The 20,178-nt window shown below is 55.4% G+C and overlaps 3 protein-coding genes and 1 pseudogene across 9 annotated transcripts; 1 reads left to right on the top strand and 3 right to left on the bottom strand.

Moving 5' to 3' along the window:
* The first annotated feature begins 37 nt into the window (after positions 1-37).
* Positions 38-10,359, top strand: CRLF1 (cytokine receptor like factor 1). 3 transcript variants are annotated; one of them, XM_036893176.2, is made up of 9 exons: positions 38-264; positions 4,973-5,254; positions 5,555-5,684; positions 5,851-6,020; positions 7,016-7,173; positions 7,245-7,413; positions 9,288-9,475; positions 9,567-9,614; positions 10,041-10,359. In XM_036893176.2, exons 1-9 carry the CDS (start codon positions 153-155, stop codon positions 10,059-10,061), a joined length of 1,278 nt encoding a protein of 425 aa, XP_036749071.1. In that variant the 5' UTR covers positions 38-152; the 3' UTR covers positions 10,062-10,359. The 3 variants fall into 3 exon arrangements, with proteins under 3 accessions (XP_036749071.1, XP_036749079.1, XP_036749089.1); XM_036893184.2 differs by having other exon boundaries at positions 9,572-9,614; XM_036893194.2 differs by lacking the exon at positions 4,973-5,254 and having other exon boundaries at positions 9,572-9,614.
* A 297-nt stretch (positions 10,360-10,656) lies between these two features.
* REX1BD (required for excision 1-B domain containing) lies at positions 10,657-13,466 on the bottom strand. 4 transcript variants are annotated; one of them, XR_008993036.1, is made up of 5 exons: positions 13,310-13,466; positions 13,133-13,215; positions 12,545-12,749; positions 11,431-11,587; positions 10,657-10,890 (listed from the first exon to the last, which is right to left on the bottom strand). XR_008993036.1 is itself a non-coding variant. In XM_036893677.1 (5 exons), exons 1-5 carry the CDS (start codon positions 13,409-13,411, stop codon positions 10,818-10,820), a joined length of 543 nt encoding a protein of 180 aa, XP_036749572.1. In that variant the 5' UTR covers positions 13,412-13,466; the 3' UTR covers positions 10,657-10,817. The 4 variants fall into 4 exon arrangements, 2 of the variants coding, with proteins under 2 accessions (XP_036749572.1, XP_036749582.1); XR_008993037.1 differs by having other exon boundaries at positions 10,657-10,909; XM_036893677.1 differs by having other exon boundaries at positions 11,508-11,587.
* A 2,307-nt stretch (positions 13,467-15,773) lies between these two features.
* Positions 15,774-17,104, bottom strand: LOC118916560 (receptor-binding cancer antigen expressed on SiSo cells-like; annotated as a pseudogene).
* A 181-nt stretch (positions 17,105-17,285) lies between these two features.
* On the bottom strand, positions 17,286-19,855 carry UBA52 (ubiquitin A-52 residue ribosomal protein fusion product 1). 2 transcript variants are annotated; one of them, XM_036893597.2, is made up of 5 exons: positions 19,767-19,855; positions 18,649-18,762; positions 18,294-18,380; positions 17,575-17,677; positions 17,286-17,481 (listed from the first exon to the last, which is right to left on the bottom strand). In XM_036893597.2, exons 2-5 carry the CDS (start codon positions 18,749-18,751, stop codon positions 17,388-17,390), a joined length of 387 nt encoding a protein of 128 aa, XP_036749492.1. In that variant the 5' UTR covers positions 18,752-18,762; positions 19,767-19,855; the 3' UTR covers positions 17,286-17,387. The 2 variants fall into 2 exon arrangements, with proteins under 2 accessions (XP_036749492.1, XP_036749497.1); XM_036893602.2 differs by having other exon boundaries at positions 18,649-18,759; positions 19,767-19,841.
* Between the last annotated feature and the right edge of the window lie 323 nt (positions 19,856-20,178).

Raw genomic sequence — 20,178 nt, forward strand, 5'->3', positions numbered from 1 at the left:
TCAATTCGGCTGCTCAGACTTGCTCCGGCCTCCGCGCCCGCGCCCAGCGTCGTGCGGGCTGCCCGGCCCGCGCCTTCCAGCGCCAGCCTCGCATCCCGCGCCGCCGCCGCCGCCGCCACCGCCCGCCGCGCGCCCCCGGCAGCGCCGGCCCCATGCCCGCCGGCAGCCAGGGCCCCGCCGCCCAATCCGCGCGGCGGCCGCCGCCGCTGCTGCCCCTACTGCTGCTTTGCGTCCTCGGGGCGCCGCGAGCCGGATCAGGAGCCCGTGAGTACCCGGCGCCCTGCTCCCCTCTTCCCGCCTGGGCTGAGAGCGTGCGCCCGGGGGGCAGCCGCGGGGGGAGGGGGTGCGGGCGCCACCTGGACGGCCGGGAACAAAGGAAGGCGCCCCCGGCGCGGCCCTCGGGGCGTCCTCACCTGCGGGGCGCATGGCGCCGCAGTCCCCCGGTCCAAGGGTCTGGCTTCTGTGCCCGAGGCCTTCTTACCTGGGCCGACCAGCCGAGGACTCCCGGCCTGGCCCCCTGGGGTCGGGGAACCGCGGCCTGGGACCCTCTGAACCGCCGGGACGCAGCGGGCGCACGAGACAGCGTCGCGGCAGAGTCTGCGGGGCACCTTTCCCGGGCGGGGGCGCACGCGGTAGGCGCGCTGGGTGCCGGCCCCGGGCGCCCCCCCACACCCAGTGGAGAGATGAGCCCCGCGAGAAAGGCGGGGCGGGAGGGGGGCCGCTCTGGCCGCCTGGCGCGCGGCCCGGGGTCCCCGGGGACGCGCCTCTCCGCGGGCCGGCGCCTCACCCCTCCCCTGATGGGACCCCTAGCGTGGAGGTCCTCAGAGTCCCCGCCACCAGTGGGCTCGGAACAGTTACCCGCCAGGCTGTGCCGGGCTGAGAGTCTCCAACGAAAAAAATCTTTGTGAGAGAGTGGGTAAGAAGGAGCGGGAGACAGTGAATCCCGGCACCGCGGGCCCAGCCTTGATAGGGGGGCCCGCCGGGAACCCACAGCCGGGCAGGCCAGGACTCCCGTCCTGTTGGGACCTCCTGGCCCCCGGCACTCTCCAGCCCCCGACTCGAAGCACACCCCTGCCAGGACACCATCTCCACAACCAGACCCGCTCTGGGACACACCCAGAGACACACAAAGACTCACACTGGCTTGTGGCCCGTCACCCTCGCCCTTAGACGCACACACACTGCATCCCAGATGCACGCTGGCACACCATCGAAACACACACACATTCCATCCCTGACACACACACATTCGTGGTCACACACTCATTCCTCAGTGGAGGCAACACAGGGGCACACTCGAAGGCACAGCCTGCCCTGGACATTCGCCGTCACTCCACCTACGCTGTCCAGGTGCACAGGTCGCCTGGGACGGGCACACACTGCCCCTTGGGCTGTCCCACACTACACAGAGCTGTTTGCAGGCTCCCTGCGGTGCTCTTCTAGAAAGGGCAGGGTCTGGGCAGCCCCCAAGGGAAATTGCTGAAGGGCCAGCATGCCCAATGTGCCTGGGCAGATAAGGGGCTGCTCCAGGCCCTCCCTGGGTCCCTGATAGCTCTGCCAGACAGTGAGCAGCGCCTGTGAATGCCACCATTAGTGGCCGGCTTTGTTTCTCAGCCTGTAGAGCAGCAGGCGAAAGTGGGGTGGAGGGGTTGGTTGTTGTGCGTGTGTTTTTTACTTTAAGGGGAAAGAAATTAAATAAAAGATTTTCACACCTCTGCAATATGTTTCTACTTACGGTGTGTCTTAGCACCTGACTAGCAGGCGGGTGGGTAGTAAAGTATCTGCAGGTATTAGCCACACAGGAGATGGGGACCCCCACAGGGACACCAGGATGGAGGCCACCCTCCTGCCTTGCTTGCAGAGAATCTCACACTTTTCCCTTTTAAAACACATGGTGTTCCTTTTTAATAACGGCAGTGGCTCCAGATTGGGAAGGGGGAAGGAAAAAAACTTTTAAAGGCCCCAGCTCTACGGGAAAGGTGGGGGTGGGGGTAGGGAGGACTGTCCAAAAGCCTAGCTCAGGGATCTGCTTTGGGGAGCCTTCTCAGTGGTCCCCCAAAACCAGGCCAAGGGCCCCACAACGTCAGTGGGCTGTTCCCAGCTGTGTTGCCTGGCCTGAAATGTGTGCACCCCAGTCCCAAGTGCTTGGGCCCATTGTTTGGGAGGCTTGGAGGGAGTACGTAGTCAGTCAGGACTCCAGAGCTGGGAGGGACTGTAATCCTAATAGTTCCTAGGTGCTGCAGTGTGTTGGACTCTCAGGACATCGTGATCTCATCTCATTAATCTCCCCAGCAGGTAGGACGTACTTTCTTCCCATTTCATGGAGGAAGAAACTGAGGGGAGGGTGAAGCTAAGTACCCAGGTGCTCCAGCTGGGATTGGCACCCTCGTCCCAGGAGGAGAAAGCCTACCTCTGAACTTTCCTGATGGGGGACTGGCCTTTCCAGACCCGCCTGGCTTTGCCCTCTTGCCCTGTCCCTGGCCCATCCCTGGGAGGGCAGCTGCAGCAGCTGGCAGGCAGGCAGGCCATGCCAGCCCAGGCCAGGTGGGTGTGGCAGAGGGGCAATGCCCCCAGCCAAGACCACCCCCTAGAGTACCCCTTCCTGGCTCGGCTGTGCCTTTGGGTGAGGGGCAGAAAGGGTGTGACCCACCCCCAAAAGGTAGAGAGTGGGCCTGGGGTCCAGGCAGGCCTGGCCATGCCTCCTACTATGCTGGGGGGTGGGGGCCCAGGCAGGAAGCAGTGGGTGGGCCAGGGCAGAGACGCTGGCACGCCCGAGTTCATGCTGCAGGAATTCTGAATTAGCGGGCGGCTGGCTGCCTGGGACCTCCGGGGCGGCCCCCTGGCCCCCCGCCCCTGGCCGCCCCCGCCTCCTCAGCTCTGGCCCGCTCAGCCGGCTCCTTCGCACGGATGCTGAGACCTCCAGCGAGCCCTGGGCCAAGCCCCAAACACAACTGCAATCCCAGGCTCCAGCAAGAAATGGCCCTCAAGCCAAGTTTGCCCCGGAAAATTGTCAGGGCCGGCTCCTGGAACTGTGTCCACCCCACCTCGCCCATCTGGGGCAGTGAGGGCCAGCATGGGGCAGCCGCTAGCATTCAGCGGGCCTTCCAGGGGGCCAGAATCACCCTGTCCTTGGCTGCCATCAGGGGAGCTGAGCCACCCCCAACCCCTTTGCCCATGGCAGTCCCTCCTACAGCTGCCTGCGGATATATTTAAAATATAAACCCCTCCCTGCTCAAAATCTAGGACTAACTCCTCCCTGCAGGTCAGGCCCTGCTGACCTCCTAGACCTCATTTCTTTACTCCTGTCCCAGGACCTTTGCACTTGCTGCTCCTGCTGCCTGGATACCCTCTCCTAGGTATTTTTATGGCTACTTCTCTTACTTTATTCAGGTCTCAGCTCAACTGTCACCTCCCCAGTCAGGCCTCCATTGCCATTGAGCTGCCACTACTGATTTTATGCTTTACTTCCTCCCTCATTATTTTTCTTAGATATTTTATTTGTTCTGTTTCCTGCTGCTCTCTTGGATTCAAGGCCCACTAGGGTAGGAATTTTGGGTGTCGTGGTCACCATTGTGCCCCTAGCTTCTGGCACAAGAATGCTCCATGAATGGATCCTCACAACCACTTTTGGTGGAGGCAGAGGTCCTTTCTCGGAGACTCAGAGAAGTAAAGTGACCAGCCCAAGCTTCCACAGTAAGCTGGAGACTTTCAAACCCCGGTCAGCCTGGCTTAGTGATTCCACAGAGTTGTCCTTAGGACGAAATTTTCATTCCTCTCAACTTCATGGGCTTGATACCATCATGACCACTTCCCAGATGGGGATACTGAGACTAAGATAGGGTGGCAGGGGCTTGGAATGTGCATCCTCATCCCCTTCTCTGGGCCTTGGTTTCCCCTTGGATAAAAACAGGCTTCTCTTTGGTTCTAATCTCCAGAAGGAGAAGCCCTGGGCTGCCCCAGTGGCAGGCAGGAGGGAAGTCATCAACACAGCATCCCTGAGGCCCAGTATCCAGAACCTAACTCACACAGAACCCAGTTTAGGAAGTCACTTCTCATCTGATCTTCACAGGGGCCCTGGGGAGGTGACATGAGTTCTCTTATTCCCATTTTGCAGAATTGGAAAACTGAGTCAAGGGAAAGAACGATTATGGCGGTCCCTTTGGATGGGGGTTGGGGGTCTAGAACTCACCCCAGCCTCCTTCAGTGCCAGTGGTGGAACTTTGGAGACTGACAAATCTGAGTTTAACTTATGTGCCCTTCCCCTGTTTGGTGACCTTGAGCAAGGGACTTGATTATGCAGTTTTTTCCTTCATAAAATAAGCAGGATTCTAGGAGAGGTCAGGGCACCTCTTTTTTTTTCTTTTTTTAGCTGTTTAAAAAAAATTAAAGTATCATTGACATATAATGTTATGAAGGCTTCACATGAACACTGTGGTTTCAGCAGTCACCCATATTATCAAGTCCTCACCTGCAGTCACTGTCCATCAGTATAGTAAGATGCTATCAAGTCATTACGTGTCTTCTCTGAGGGCTCTGCTTTTTCAAATTGCCTCCCCACCCAAAGATACCACTATATGTGAGGCTCTGGGTGTATTAGAGAAAGGACTCACAATCTTTTATTCCTACTTGCCAAAAATAAAAGGAGTTGAAGCAAAAAATAAAAAGCAGACTAGTAGTTGTCAGAATTATGTGCAAAGCAAGTCACTTGAATTTGAGTTTTGTAACTACTTCCAGAGCCTTGAGCAGGCTTCGAAGGCCCTGAGTTGTGCCATCGGACAATCCTGGGCGTATGTCTCCACTTTGCTGCGAACCTTGGGCCGACAATGTGACCAAACTGAACCTCAGTTTCCTTATCTATATATAATAGCTCCTTTGCCAGACTGCCATGAGTCCTGGAGATCTTGTCATGGTGGGGGTGCTCAAGGCAACTCCATCCCATACCTAACAGGTGCTCACTCCTCTCTGACTCCAGACACAGCTGTGATCAGCCCCCAGGATCCCACACTCCTCATCGGCTCCTCCCTGCAGGCCACGTGCTCAGTGCACGGGGACCCACCAGGCACCACTGTGGAGGGCCTCTACTGGACCCTCAATGGGCGTCGCCTAGCCCCCGAGCTCTCCCGAGTGCTCAACGCCTCCACCCTGGCCCTCGCTCTGGCCAACCTCAACGGATCCAGGCAGCAGTCGGGGGACAACCTCGTGTGCCACGCCCGTGATGGCAGCATCCTGGCTGGCTCCTGCCTCTATGTTGGCTGTAAGTGGGCCTCCAGGACACCCAGGGCTAACTCTTGGGAGGAGCATTTTCTTCTGGAGAGAGACAGGAATCTTGAAGACACTGGCCTGGGGTGAGAGATATGGGCCTCTGGTGTGGGAATGAGAGCCTGTAGACAGCCCCCCACCCAACACACATACCATTCCCTAGAGAGCCAGGCAGGTGGCCATGCCAGCATCCACTCTGTCCACTCCAAGGTGTGGGCCTGGCTAGTGGCTGGCAGCTTCCTCCACCTGTCCATGGCCAGTCCAGACCCTCAGCCCCCTGTACCCTCGCCACCAGTGCCCCCAGAGAAACCTTTCAACATCAGCTGCTGGTCCAAGAACATGAAGGACTTGACATGCCGCTGGACACCGGGTGCCCATGGAGAGACCTTCCTGCACACAAACTACTCACTCAAATACAAGCTGAGGTTGGTGGTGTCCCTTAGGTGGCTTGTGTTCCAGCCTGGCTGTGTGGCCTTGGCCAAGCCTGCCCTCTGAGCCTGGTGTCCTGTCTGCACTCTGGGGCTGCCATGGGGATGTCTGGGGGTCCAAAGGGATCCTTATACATCTTTATCCTCCCTCCTGCCCCCACAGGTGGTATGGGCAGGACAACACGTGTGAGGAGTACCACACAGTGGGACCTCACTCCTGCCACATCCCCAAAGACCTGGCTCTCTTTACACCCTATGAAATTTGGGTGGAGGCCACCAACCGTCTAGGCTCAGCCCGCTCCGATGTGCTCACACTGGACATCCTGGATGTGGGTGAGCTCCCCTAAACCCCTGGGTCAGCCTGGCCTACCAGGGATCCTGCCCTGCCACCCACCCCCAGCCCAGCCCGTGGCTGCAGCTCCCAGGTCCACCCCTGAACTAGGCATCCACCCATCTGTCCCCAGCCTCCTGAAGCAGCCAGGATACTCCGGCTCTGCAGAGAACACCTGGCCTGGCTGCCTCCCCCTCCGCAGCCCAGGTGTGTGGGAGGGGGCCCCAGGGGAGCTAGGAGGGGGCGCCCAGGTCAGGAGGCACCCCAGGAAGCCACGGCCTGAAGCTGGGTGGAGGGGGTGTGTGTGCAGGCTGGAGGCAGGAAATGGATGATCTGTGAGCAGAATTGGGCCTAATCTAATTAGGGTGTTTCTCAGCCCCAAGCAGGCCTGTGCCTTAACCCTTTCAGCCCCTCACCAAGGCCTCGGGGGAGAAGCCAGCCCGCCCTGCCGCCCATAGGGCTGCCTGAAGGATCTACAGAAGGCCTGTGACCATCCAACCATCCCAGCCCTCTGGCTTTGCTTCCTCAAGTCCTGGAGCTGCAGGGGGCATGTTCTAAGTTTCAGTTGTCCCTCTGCAGCCAGCAAGGCTCTCCTATTGAGGACCTTTGTAAAGGAGGAAGGAGCTGGAGGTGGGCAGTAGGGAGTCAGGGATTGCTTCTCAGAGGTCTGGCAGCCTGACAGACCCCTGGCCTCCTAGGCATAATAATAATAATGTCATCGGTCCAGGCAGTGTCTGTTTTTACATAGTTCCCTGAAGATAGGATTATGTTTCTCCTGTCACAGATAATCATGGTGATAACAGCTAACATTAATTGAGTGCTTCTAGGTGCTGAGTGTTTCCCCATATTATCTATTGTAATCCACCCGTCCTGGAATTGCAAGGGGGAGAATGGAGCCAGGTGCCACCTAAGCCACGCTGGTCAGGGATTTGAACGTAGACAGAGGCTGGCCAGGTCTTAGGACAGCCAGGGGACTAAATCCCACCCTGCCCTGCAGTGACCACCGACCCCCCACCCGATGTGCACGTGAGCCGCGTGGGGGGCCTGGAGGACCAGCTGAGTGTGCGTTGGGTTTCCCCGCCTGCCCTCAAGGACTTCCTCTTCCAAGCCAAGTACCAGATCCGCTACCGAGTGGAGGACAGCGTGGATTGGAAGGTGCCCGCCCCTCCCTCTGCCCTATCCCCCTCCCTCTGTCCCCAGCCTCTGACCCTGCCCTTGACACCCAGGTGGTGGACGATGTAAGCAATCAGACTTCATGCCGCCTGGCCGGCCTGAAGCCAGGTACCGTCTACTTTGTGCAAGTGCGCTGCAACCCCTTTGGCATCTATGGTTCTAAGAAAGCTGGGATCTGGAGTGAATGGAGCCACCCCACGGCTGCCTCCACCCCCCGCAGTGGTGAGCACCCCAACAGTGCTGAGTGGTCGGAGAGGTGCCCCAGATCAGCCGGCACCTGTATTTCCTTGTTTCCTCCAAAAAGCAAAGGTCTAAAACGGGTAGCCCCAAGGGCCAAAATATGGCCCCTGGATGTATTTTCTTAGGCCCATCATTTGAAAAAAATGTTAGACTTACTTGCAGAGGTTTAAAAACAAGAAGTATGAATACAAATATCCTCAATTCTCTAGAAAAATTGTCTAGAAAAGGTAACAGGACACAGCCAGTGTTGCTCTATCAGCAAAGGCTGCCCCTTCAGGCAGGGCCCTCACTCTCCAGCTGCCCCACCCCACCTGGCCTGTTTCACCTTCCTGTACCCCCTCTTCAGCCCCTAAGGGCAAGCAAGTTTGAGACTCCTGCTTCTGAGGCAGATTGGCTGCCAACTCTCCCGCTGACGTGGCTTGGTTTCCCTTCTGTCAAGGTAGGGGGCTGGGTATGGTCAAGGGCCTGGGTCCAACCTCCACCATGTCATTTGGGTTTCTCTAAGCCTGTGGACCTCCTTTCACGCCTTTGTGAAATGGTATGAAATCTGTTATTTGAAATGGCTGGCCTCAGCCGCCCCATCTGGAAAGTGGGACAATAATCAGGCCTGTCTCGGGCTCTTGTTAGGGTCAGATAAGACATCCCCTGGAAAGTGCCCCCATGGGTGGGCACCACCAAAGGGTTTGCCAGTAGGAGTTACTGAGGCTCCCATCCCCTGCCTCCCCCCAACCATGGTTTCACCCCAAAAGAGGCCCCCTTTTCTCAGGATAGCACACTGAGGTCCCAGGAGGTTCAGCCAGCCCCTAGAGTCACACAGGGATCCCAACTTAGTTCGCTGGAAGTCCAGGCCCCCACTCACAGGATGATGGGGAAACTGAGGCCCAGAGAAGCTCCCAGAGCCAAGGGAGGGGCAGAGCTGGGCTCCAGCCAGTTCCCCAGCCCCCAGCTCAGGGCCCCTCCAGGTTCAGGGGTAGGCGGGAGCTAGCACCGCTGGGAGGGGCCTGAGCCTTGGCCCCTGCTCGTGCCCAGCACCTGCGATTCTTGCACGGGAGCCAGCAGGCGGCTGTGTCCGCTGGGGAGGCAGGGGAGGCCGGGGGAGGCCGGCAGGGGCGGTGGGGGCCGGGGCCGTGCCAGGGCCTGTCAGCAGGTTCCCGGCGTTATTTATGACGTGAGGCCGATGTCCTTATCTGCCGGCCTGCTTGGGGCTGGCTGCAGCAGCTGGACCTGCAGGCTGGCCTCCCACCTGGCCGTCCCGGCCCACGCCTCATCCCAACGGCTCATGCACTCAGGCCTGTCCTAGGGACTGTCCTCGGGGTCTCCTCGAACTGTCTCCCTTCATCTCTCATTCTCCCTTCCTCTGAGTCTCTCCGTATTGCTGCCTTTCTCGATTTCTGTGGCCCCACATCCCAGGGGGATCCGACGTCCCTGCTCCAGCCCCTCTCTTCATCTTCCTCTCCTCGACTGCCAGGGACTGCTTTCTTCCCTGCATCTCCTGTCTCCATCTTTCCGTTTCTCTATCCCTCTCCCTGCCTCTTGCTCTGTCTCTGCGTCCCACCCCTCTGGCCCTGGCCACTCTCTGCCTGCCCCCTCCCTTCCACTAACACCTGGCTCAGGCCACAGGAATCGGTTCCTGGAGGAGGTCTGCAAGAGGAGCTCCCCTCCTTCTCCTGCCCCCCACCTCCTCTGGGGCGCAGCAGGGCTGGTGTGCTGGGCCGCGGGGAGGACCGGGTCCCGGGGAATCTTGAAGGGTGTCGCCTGAGCGGGTACACGGCCCGCCGCGTTGGGCACCCTCCCTCTCCTGCCCGCGCGCGCCCTCTGCCGGGCTCGCCCTGACGCTGCCGCTCCGCCCCCATCAGAGCGCCCGGGCCCGGGCGGCGGGGCGTGCGAGCCGCGGGGCGGGGAGCCGAGCTCGGGGCCGGTGCGGCGCGAGCTCAAGCAGTTCCTGGGCTGGCTCAAGAAGCACGCGTACTGCTCCAACCTCAGCTTCCGCCTCTACGATCAGTGGCGAGCCTGGATGCAGAAGTCGCATAAGACCCGCAACCAGGTAGGAAGGAGAGACCGGCGGGCGAGGGGTTGCTGTGGCGGGCGCGGGGAGAACGGTCCTCAGCCCCAGACACTGCCTCCTTCCTTCCAAGCACAGGACGAGGGGATCCTGCTCTCGGGCAGACGGGGCGCGGCGAGAGGTAAGGGGGCCCAGGTGGGTGGACTGGCAGGGAGGGACAGAGGACACTCCTTGTGGTCACAGGCCACGGGCCCCCACCCTCATCTTAGAGTATGAGATGGAATACCTTTCTCCATCTATTTATCAGCATTTATTTAACACCTACTGTGTGCCGGGCCCTGTGGCCTTCAGCCTAATAAGAGAGTCTGAACCCCTGAAAATACCCAAAATGAAATGTCATCCTCAGGAATCAGTGAACATATTTCACCCCCATGGGGTGGATATTCTTCTCAGATTGAGAAATTATGGCCAAGAGAGGGGTAGTACCCTACCCAAGGTCACCCAGCTGAAAGTGGTGGGGCCAGGACCTGATCAAGGGCTTCAATTGCTCTGTGGTGCTGACCCCTCCCAGGCTCCCTGCTTAGCCTGGCTTCCCCTCTGCTTGCAGGTCCTGCCAGATAAGCTCTAGAGGCTGGGGCCACCCTCCCTGCTGCGTGGAGACCTGGGGGCTGCACCCAGACTGGGGCCACCTCTGTACCCTCACCTGAGGGCGCCAGAGCACCCTCAGCAGGAGCTGGGGTGGGTGCTCTGACGGTCACATCTTTGACCTCCATGTGAGACCACACTCGAGTGCTCTCTGGTGGGTGTGTGTGTGAGGGTCAGTTAAGCCACCCCAGAACCCATGCCAGGGCCAGGGGTGAAGAGGGCTCATTACTCCCCCTACCCAGGACCCAAAGAGTCTGTAAATAAACAAGCTCTTTAGGTGCCCCGATTGTGAAGGTGTTTGGGGGCGGGAATGGCCTGGGGTGGGGGCTGTGGGGTTTAGGGGAGGCATGAGGAATCCTAATTACCTTTTGTGATTGGAATCTTTGCCTCCCAGAATTTCAGCCTTTTTCTTTCCAGTGCCTGAAATATCTGGTTCTAAACTCCTTGGAGGTGTGATTCAAAACACTAGAGTTTCTACAGTCAGGGAAGTGGGGCAGTCCTGCACCCAGCATCCCTGGCCTTATGGAGCCCCCTCCGCAGGCACACAGCCCAGCACCCTAGGACACTGAGACATGGAGTGGCTGTAGACTAAGGGTTCTTTATTGTGGGAGGCGTTGTGAGCTCGAGGAGGGTCAGCAGCCTGGTGAGCCATGACCCCAGCCAGCTGGTGGTCAGGGCTGGGCTGGGCACCATCCACCTCATTTCCCATCTCCCTCTGCATGTCCCTGGGGAGCCACCATCACTCGGCAGATTCCGAATCAAACCTGAGGTCCTGGAGAACCTCACTGATCGCCTCCATGGTTTTAATTACCCTACAAGAACGGATGGGAACTATAAATAAAACCCAGATGGGGTGAATTAGCTGCTGCTGTGCTGCTCTGAGGGGGCTGTGGAAAGCCCCGGGGCCCTCCTGCCCCCCACCAAACCTCTAGGCAGCACTAGCAGCTGGGAAGATCACTTGGGTGCCTGGAATGGGGGGTGGGTGGTCCCATAGGTCAGAATAAGTGGGGAGAAAGGCCATTTTGGGTGGGTGGGTGCCATCAGGAGAGTGTGCAATGTGACCATGGCAGATATTGCATGGGTATGCACATGTGTGTGCTTGGTGGGCCCTGGGCAACTGTGTCCAAGCTTCAAGTCCAGCTAGGTGATGGGGATTAGCGTTTGTGAGGTGCACAGCTGGGTCCCAGAAATGCACAGCAAGTCTGATGGGTAACTGCAGGGTGTGAGTGCTGGGGGAATGTGTGCTGTATGTCTGGGAGCCACCAGGTGAGGACTCTAGTGTGCACACCCTAAGGGTTGTGTTCAAGTCCAGAGGGTCAGCCCGGTCTGACCCGGCCAGCCCTGGGGCACACATTGCTGGGGATAGATGCTTGTTGGAGGGTGCATGTGCAAAGCTAGCATGGTCAGTCCATTGGGAGGCAGGGCTCACTTCATCTTCAGCCGGCACATCTTTAGGGTGTCCTCCTGCCCCATCAGCTCTGGCGCCCCCATCAGCTGCAGCAGGGCCACCTGTTGTTGCGGAGGTGGGCAGCTGGGTGTCACAGCGGGCAGAGGCCACCCCCTGCCCTCCCACCCAGTTCAGAGAGAAAGGGACCCTAAAACACCCAGACAGGCAGCACAGGGGTGGGGCCACGGCGGGGAGTTGCGAGGGGCTGAGCTTCGCACCGGAGGAGTCCAGGATTCAGTTTAGAAGGGCTCTGGAGGAAGAGTGGTCGAATGGGCAGGCCGTGGCTTCAGTGCGGAGCTCGACATGGGTGCGGCCGCATGTGGGCGTGGCGTGGGAAGAGCGGCAGTCTCAGCCAGGGATTGGTGGCAGAGTTGGAGTAGGCAGGGCGTCAAAGTCTCAGGGACGGAGTAAAGAGTTATAATCCCAGAGTGGAAGTGGACTAAAAACCTAGACTGGGATTGGGGGTGCTCATAACTTTAGCGGCTTGACGTGGGCGTGGCCGCACGTGGGCGTGGCGTGAGATACCGGGGTATCTCGGCCAGGATTGGCTGTAGAGGCAGAGTAGGCGGGGCTTAGGGGCCCTAAGGGAGGAGTGGGCCCAGATCCTAGACTAGGATCTAGGGTTACTCGGAAGGGGTCGTGGTCTGGAAATCCACGCCCCCAATCTGCAGGGGGTTATGTACGACATCTGAAGCGCTAACAAATTCTAGACAGCGAGGAACGTTGGTTGGGCGGGGTCTGGGCATCCTGGACTCATAGGGACTGAGGGCAAGGGTGGGGTGGGAGTGTTCTGGGACTCAAAATCTGAGTGAAAGTGAACAGAAGGGGAATCGACCACGGACTCAAGTAAAACCTTGGTGGAGGTTTGAGGTGAAGCATGAAGAGGTGGGGTCTGGTGCGCCGGGGCAGGGTTTGGGTGGAAGGGAGTCTAGCCCCTCCCCCAAAGGGCTCCAGGTGGACCACCGCTAGAGAGACAGGTAATGGAACAGGGTACACGCGGCCGGGGGTCGGGTTCTCACCGTGGCCAAGCGCGTCTGCTCCAGCTTCTGCAGGCTTCGCACATGGCTCGAAAGTAGCGGCTGCGCTCGGGGCCCGGCCAGCTCTGCCTCCACCGCCAGTACCTCCCGCGAGGCGGCGGCGAAGGCCTGGGTCACCTCGTGCACCGTGCTCCGATAGCTCGGGAAGTCGTGGGGCGGGCCGCTGCGCAGGTACTGGCGGTGGCCTCTGTGGCAGGTGGGAGTATTGAGACTACGCCCCCAGGCTCTCAGGCCCTGTACCAGCATCGACCACTTGAAAGCCCCCCAGGGAGAGTCCCTGGACCGCAGAGTGTGGAGGACACCCTGACTCCCGCAGGGTAATCCGAGACGGGCCCACCTCTTATGCGCTTGGGGAAAAAAAGAGGCTACATGCGGAGTGGGACGTCGGGCAGTGGGGACGCGTTCTGGGTCCCAGCGAGGGAAAGCAAAGGTCTGGTCTCCCTACAAACCCCGCCCCACCTCTGAGAGTGCAGCCACTCAGGGACCCAGCTCCGTCCCTGGGCAGCCCACCCTGGAGCGGGCTAGGGGCTGAGCCCTGCGACCCATGCCCGCCCCAGCGCCCTCACTCACTTCTCCAGTCGGCGGAAGGCCTGCGCACGCTCAGCCTGCAACTGGTGGATGCGCTGCACCAGCGTCGGGATCGGGGCATCTTTCTACGGGGCGGGAGGCACGGCTGTGGCGTGAAGCCGGCGCTCTTAGGCCAGCACCACCCGCCCCGCGCCTGTTCCCGCTCGGGCCCGGGCTCACCCAGGGCCACAGCCGCTCTTCGTGCTCCGGGACAACGGCGGCCGTCTCAGCACCGGCCACTACTGGGACCGCGGACTCCACCGCCACCTCGGCGACGATCATGACTGCGCAGCGCCGGCCCCACCCGGTACTAGGCTGATTCTCTGCGCCTGCGCCCCCTGCAGGCCCGGAGGTGTCACCCCACCACAGCCTGTGGCCAACCAACCCGAAAACCTGGAAACTCCGGAGAGAAAAGGGGAAAGACTAGGGGATTCTCAGGACTTCCACCCACTGGCCCCCTCTGATTGTTCCCGTCTAGTGCCTGCCTTTTCCTGTCATGTTTGTCGTGGAACATATGGCTCTGTAAACACAGCAAGGTTGTCTCTCCTTTTCCATGTTTGTATTCAACTTACTTCAGTATCAACTTCATTCCACCTTCATCCTGTCCACAAACAAGGAAAACGGAGTCCAAGAGGTGATAACCAGTCAGAGCGGGGTATGAATGCATGAATGCAGGTTCTGACATTGGAGAGCTCAAGTGGCTGAACTCAGTTCTTTACAAACTTGGCAGGTACTGACTTTCTCATAAATGAGTTGTGTACATGGCTTGTGCAAAGGCCCTCAGGTAGGAATTTGGGGCAGGGCGAGGCCTTTGCTTTCTGCTGGGGATACACCACCTAGTTTGAGCTTTGGGAAGCTTCCTCCTCTGGGATAGACATGGGGAACATTAGAAAAAAGTTGTGGCCAGGCTTAAGGAGCAGGGGCAGTTGACGGATAAAGCTGAACTAGCTGAAGCAGTGACACAACCAGCCTTTAGCTGGCACTCCAGGTCTCGGCAGGACCCTGGAACTGTCCAGGCCTGAGTCATTACCTACACCAAGTCCCTAGTTCCAAGACAAAATTATGGCCTTCTCAGGGCCAATCCAGGGTGCTACAAGGAGCAGCAACCCAAATTTTATTAACCCCAAGACCTGCACCCTGGAGACTGACATGATTAGTCTCAGGTGGGGCCCAGGTGCTAGTATCAAGTTACACTTGAGAACAGATGCTCGGGATGTTCCCTTCTACCCACCCACCCACCCACACTTGGACACTTCTAGGACACAGGCATGAGGGTCATCAACGTAACCAGGGCCCAGCCAGAGATATGGCTAATACACAGCTGCACTGGAGTCTGGGCTGGGTTTTTTTTTTTAATTCCCAAATTGTTATTTATTCTTTCCATGAGAAAAATCTTCCTAATTAGTCATACAAACTGAAATTTCTAACCAGTCTTTATCTCTAAATAAACAAAAATAAAAAAGACGAACAAAAACCAGAATCTCACACACTTGAAAATCGTGACCAAAGCAGACTTAAATTATTTGTCAACTAGATGGCAAAAAGCAGTAAAATTTACTGTGCTAATAGAAAGGTTATCCTTTATGAACTCCAAATTTAGACAAATCATGTAGCATTCCCATAACTAAAAATAGATACAAATAAGGAAAGAGAATACATTCATTATTAAAAATTTGAGTCTAATTCTACTTCATTGGGAGTTTAATGGCAGGAACTCTAGTTAACATGGTAACTGAAAAAGTGGCTTGGGGCTGTAATAAGAGGCTTTTTACAAAGTTAAATTTCAACTGATTCTACAGTCGCATTTCCTCGGGAAGCCTAGGCTAAGGACTTAGGGGACTTCCACTGTATAGTTTGTGATTTTATTATGAAATATCACTGTAATTCAAATATATTAGCAGTATTTGTCTTATAGAGTATCTATGACATTTTAAAAACAGAATGTTACTTTTGGGCAATAATTTTTAATAAAGTAAAAATCTTTAAAAATCCTAAAGCCATAGAAAATCAGCTAGAAGTATTTTAATTGTAGAGTAAAATTTAATGGGATTTTAAACTATCAAATCTGTTTTTCCCTATTAATACAATATGTATCTATTTCCTTAAAACTATTTTGGAGTCATTCAATACCCCAAAATAAAAATATTACTATTCCTATCTTGGTTTATACTTAAATGAATCAATATTATCTTAACCAACACCACCAGTTGAACTGAAGGCTTTCTGCATTTTTAAATTAATGGCTTTTGCCGGGGAGGAACTAAGGTACTTAAAGGACACCATACATCTTAAAATCTACAACAAAAGGGATTAACTACAAATTGTAGTTTTTAAAACTCACAAGTTGTAACAGTGTAAAACAAATTTGTCATTTTAACTGATTTTCAATGTTTATACATGCAATATAAATTACAAGTATAACATTACACCATGTAAAACAATGTACAAAAACTTTATAAATAAAATTATTGCATTTAATGTCATTTTCTTGAAAACCAAAATCATGAAATTCCTTAATGTTGTATCAAACATAAACAATACCAGTTCCAACAAGAGGAAACATATGCCAATCAGCTTCTGACAACAAAAATAAAAAGTTCAAGCTCTGCAGTCTGATTTAGGTCAGATAACCATGGAAACAAAAGAATATTTAAAATTATTTATTTTATCATTATGCACACTGAAGGAAAGCATTATAGACAGCAGAGTTCTTTCCCATCATAAAATTATTTACACCCATTTACTGAGCTAGAAACACTAGCTTGAAGCGGTACTGGTATATTCAACTTGCAAAATTTCTCTACAGCAAACAATTGTCCTACACTTGGAGCATGTTGAAGAAAATATTGTCTCCTAAGTTTTTTGTTTTGAGTTTCAATCACTGAGAATTCAAGGTACTGTGAGAGAGTTCTCATGTCTTGGATGATCTGATGAGTGCATTAAAAGGAAGCAGTGTTTCTGTAATCTGAAAATACTCTCAAGTCCACATAAATGTTCCTTGGGTTGTGGAGCACATATTCTCCTACTGGCACTATGACATTTAAAGAAAATTTGTTATTAAAGTTTCACACCAATTTTGTTTTCTTCCTTCTTCATTAGCCTCTGTGCTTCTTTTTCCATTTTCTTCCTTTTTTGTTCTGCTGTTCTCTTTTCTCTGTCTGCTATCTTCTGCTGCCTCAGAACTTCTGCTTGCCAGGCTGCATCTTCTTCTCATGCATTGGTATTTTCCTGCCAGGCACCTAAGTCACCTAATGCAGGAAGATTGATGAATAAAAGGCATTATCTTGTGCAGCTGCTAATCTACTAGAGAAGCCTGTGCTACCATCTGTGATGCCAAAATTTAATGGTTCTCTCTTCTTAATAATGATTTTCCGAGTTTTCCTTATAGTTAGTGTCATGTCAAAACAGGTTCCAACTGTCCCAAAGCGTTTTGTTGTGTTGGCACACTCACATTCCCTCCTTCAATCTTTACACTTGTGGGTGTGTCTTCATCCCAGGAAGTCCACTCTTCAACATCTGTTTTGGAACTGAGGAATCATCAAATTGTAGTTCGCAGTTATTGGGTCTCCACTTAATTTTCGTCCTCTGCCAGATCTGCATATTAATCTCTTTAGGAAGAAAACTGTTGCTAGGCAGGTATAAACTTTAAATATAATCAAAACTGTGTGATAGGCATGGTGGGAATCAAAACCTGCCCCTTCCCCGCCCAGCCGGCAGAAACTCTGAGCTGCCACAAGTCGCGCGCTCTGCGCGTCCAGTCCTAGCCCCTCATTCAAAGCTGGGCGCGCGCTCTATCGCAGCCGCCACGCAGCTGCCATGGCCGCCCCCTCCTCGGGACACCCTTCCTCAGAATCTCCCCCTTCTCTCTACTGGGGCTGAGGGTTTTTATTCCCGTGTTGCATATGACAAAACCCTGATGTGCAGGCTCATGGGGTATGTGACAGGGCTAGGACTGAAACTTGTTAATGCTGCCATTGTCACAAACCCTGCTAGATGTTAAAGGCAGGGACCACAGCAAGTTTTACAGTTAAGACAACTGGACCCAAAAGAAGACCCCCCCTAAGGCTACACAGAACTGAATGGCAAGGAGTCCCTAAGGGAGATACCCACAACTCAGCCACTTCCCCGTTGCACAAACCAGCCACTCAGACACTAGTTACTGCTGCAGTCAACGAAGAGAAACTTTATTGAGCCCCCAAGGCCATGATGCAAGGGCAGGAGGCCGCCCTAAGGGCAAAGGAAGAGCCAGTGGAGAGGCTTATTTGACCTTCTTCTTGGGGCGCAGGTTGTTGGTGTGGCCACACTTCTTCTTGCGGCAGTTGACAGCACGGGGGTGCAGGCGAGCATAGCACCTTAGCAGGGACAGGAGGGACTGGTGAGAGCACATCCCAACCCTGACGCGCCCCCTAACCAGTCAAGCCCGCCTCCCCCATCTGAGCTCATACTTGCGGCAGATCATCTTGTCGCAGTTGTATTTCTGGGCTAGCTGGCGGAGGGAAGGCTCGATGATGCCCCCCCGCAAGCGAAGCACCAAGTGCAGGGTGGACTCTACAGGGAGAGGGTCAGAAAGACAGTGTCTAAGCCTAGTCCCAGCACCGCAGTCCCACAGGCACAGAGCAGGGCCCTCCAGCTCCCTGTAGACTGGAGCTCAAGTGTGACGAACGAACACAAGAGAATCCCCTGGGTATTCTACATGTACCTGGACACACTGGCCTACCCAACAGAACCTGCACCTCACTGTCATTTCCCACCAGCCCTCAGGGGGTCTAAGGCTAATCTGTGCCAACCATGGTATCCATCTGGGTTTCCTGACAGGGAAGGCAATCTCTCAGTAGTGTAAACATGACCTTTTATTTTGCTAGACAAAATAGTTCAAAAAATCTCATGTACTGTTTTCCTTTACAATAGCAGTAATTTCCCTTACCATGTTTTAAAACAATAAAATATTTTTAAAAAATAATGAAGAATGGAGAAACCACTACTAGTTAGAAGCACAGATTAAGATCGTTAGATTTTGTGAATGAGAACTACCTTATAAAACAAGATTTCCCCGCCCTCATCTGATGCTGCCCCACACCACAACCTCCTCGTATTAATGAGGCTATCTGCTCCATCCCAGTCATAAGTCTCATGGGGCCCTGTCCAGCCACCCCACCTGTAGTACCTTTCTGAATACTGTAGTCTGAGAGAGTGCGGCCATCCTCTAGCTGTTTGCCTGCAAAAATCAGACGCTGCTGGTCAGGTGGGATGCCTGGGGAGAAAGAGAAACTCAAGTTACTGAGGCTCTGGCGAACATATTACTTACTGGCAGCTCCCTACTCCTGCCTGCAGGACTGCTCAGGCTTTAGCTCCAATCTGTCAAAAAGCGAAACAGGTAGAGAAAAGAGCCTTCCTGAGATTACACAGGGGAAGCACTGGCAAGGCTGAGGTCTGTCCAAGCCCAACACCCATTATGCACACAAGAGTGGCTCCCCTGGGCTGAGAGGTTCAATAGAGCCCCTAGGCCCAGCCCAACTCACCCTCCTTGTCTTGGATTTTAGATTTGACATTCTCAGTGGTGTCACTGGGCTCAACCTCAAGGGTGATGGTCTTGCCTGTCAGGGTCTTCACAAAGATCTGCATCTCTGCGTCTGCTAGGAAAAGGGGATGGAGTTGTGAGCATTACAGGTCTGAGCAGCTGGAGCTCTGGAGCTGGGCACCCTTGGCCCTGAGTGCCAGACCTGTGCCTGCAACAGTCCTAACTGCAGGCCCTTCTCAATGCCTGTTTCTTTCCACCTACCGAGCCTGCAGCCCAAACACGTTCTCCCTGGACCCATGGCACGACTGTACTTCATGGGAATAAGGACTGTGGTCATGCTCCTTGGGCCTGGCAGAGGAGGACTGTCAACTTTGCTGATGGATAAGTACAGGGCTAGGGCACTATCCTGCCAAGCACATTTTCCCCAAGCGTGGTCTGGAGGTCCCCTCCCCCCTCCCCCCTCCCCCCAGCTGCTCCACAGCTTCCTGCAGCCTCAGCGAAAATCCCAATACACTTTCCTCCCTTTATTTCTTTTCCTCTCCAACTCCAACCTGGATACCCAACAGTCTGGCTGCCTTCTCGGTTATGCCCAAACTCGCCAGAACACACTTATTGCCTTTACTCTAACCTATAAATAGTATCTGCCAGTCACGTGCCAGGTCCTTATTCACACGTAACACTTAATTTTCCAAAGGAAGAAAACAAGAAGCCTACGAGATAGACTCCTCTACCAGCCTGTCCTTACTGACATATTAAGGGAGGCAGACAGAGACCCAGCTTGCGGGGGGTTAGTACATTTAGAAGGTAAGGAACGGTGTCCATCACAGAGAAAAGCTACTCAATACCTTTCCCCTATTAACTGGGATCGGCCCAAGAACTCCCATCCAAGCCCCGAGGCCTAGTGGGACAGCTGGGGAGGGAGGAGCGGCCAGGCCCCCTCTCCCAAAGGTCGGTTTGCCTCCCTGGGCCCAGGCCGGGTTCCAAACTCCGGCCCCAAGCTCCCTGCTCCGCCAGCCCCGGCCGTCCCGCGGAACCTGGCCCATGCGAAGTTTCAGGGCCGCCCCCTCCTCCACCCGCGACTTCTCACATGCTCCCGCCCATCCCCGGCCCAATGCCGACCCGCACGGGGGCTACCACAAACCGTCTCGGCGGCCTCGTTGATCAAAGAGGGCGACGGAACCGGAAGCCACCGAGTCGCCGCTGAGCGCGCCTGCGCACCGATCACACTGCGAGCGTACGTCACAGCGTGTCGTTGCCCCGCCCTACCCAAGCGCCATGTTGGAGGCTGGTGAATGAAGTCGCAAACCTTTGGGCGAGCGTCTCCAGCCTGCCTCCAGGTGGGCCACGCGAGGACGCGGCCGCACCTTTCCAGGTGTTTACACCCTTTGTCTCTGGGCTGGCAAGCAGCGGGGGCTCCAGGATACTTGTTGAATAGAATAGGGAAGACTTGTTTTAAGCACAGCGTCTGCATGTCCAGGATGGAGGGATGGGACGTGAGGGCACCCTGGGAGCCAAACACCCCGAGTCAGTT

Source organism: Manis pentadactyla, chromosome 12 (assembly GCF_030020395.1).
Source record: "Manis pentadactyla isolate mManPen7 chromosome 12, mManPen7.hap1, whole genome shotgun sequence".
Lineage (NCBI taxonomy): Eukaryota > Metazoa > Chordata > Mammalia > Pholidota > Manidae > Manis > Manis pentadactyla.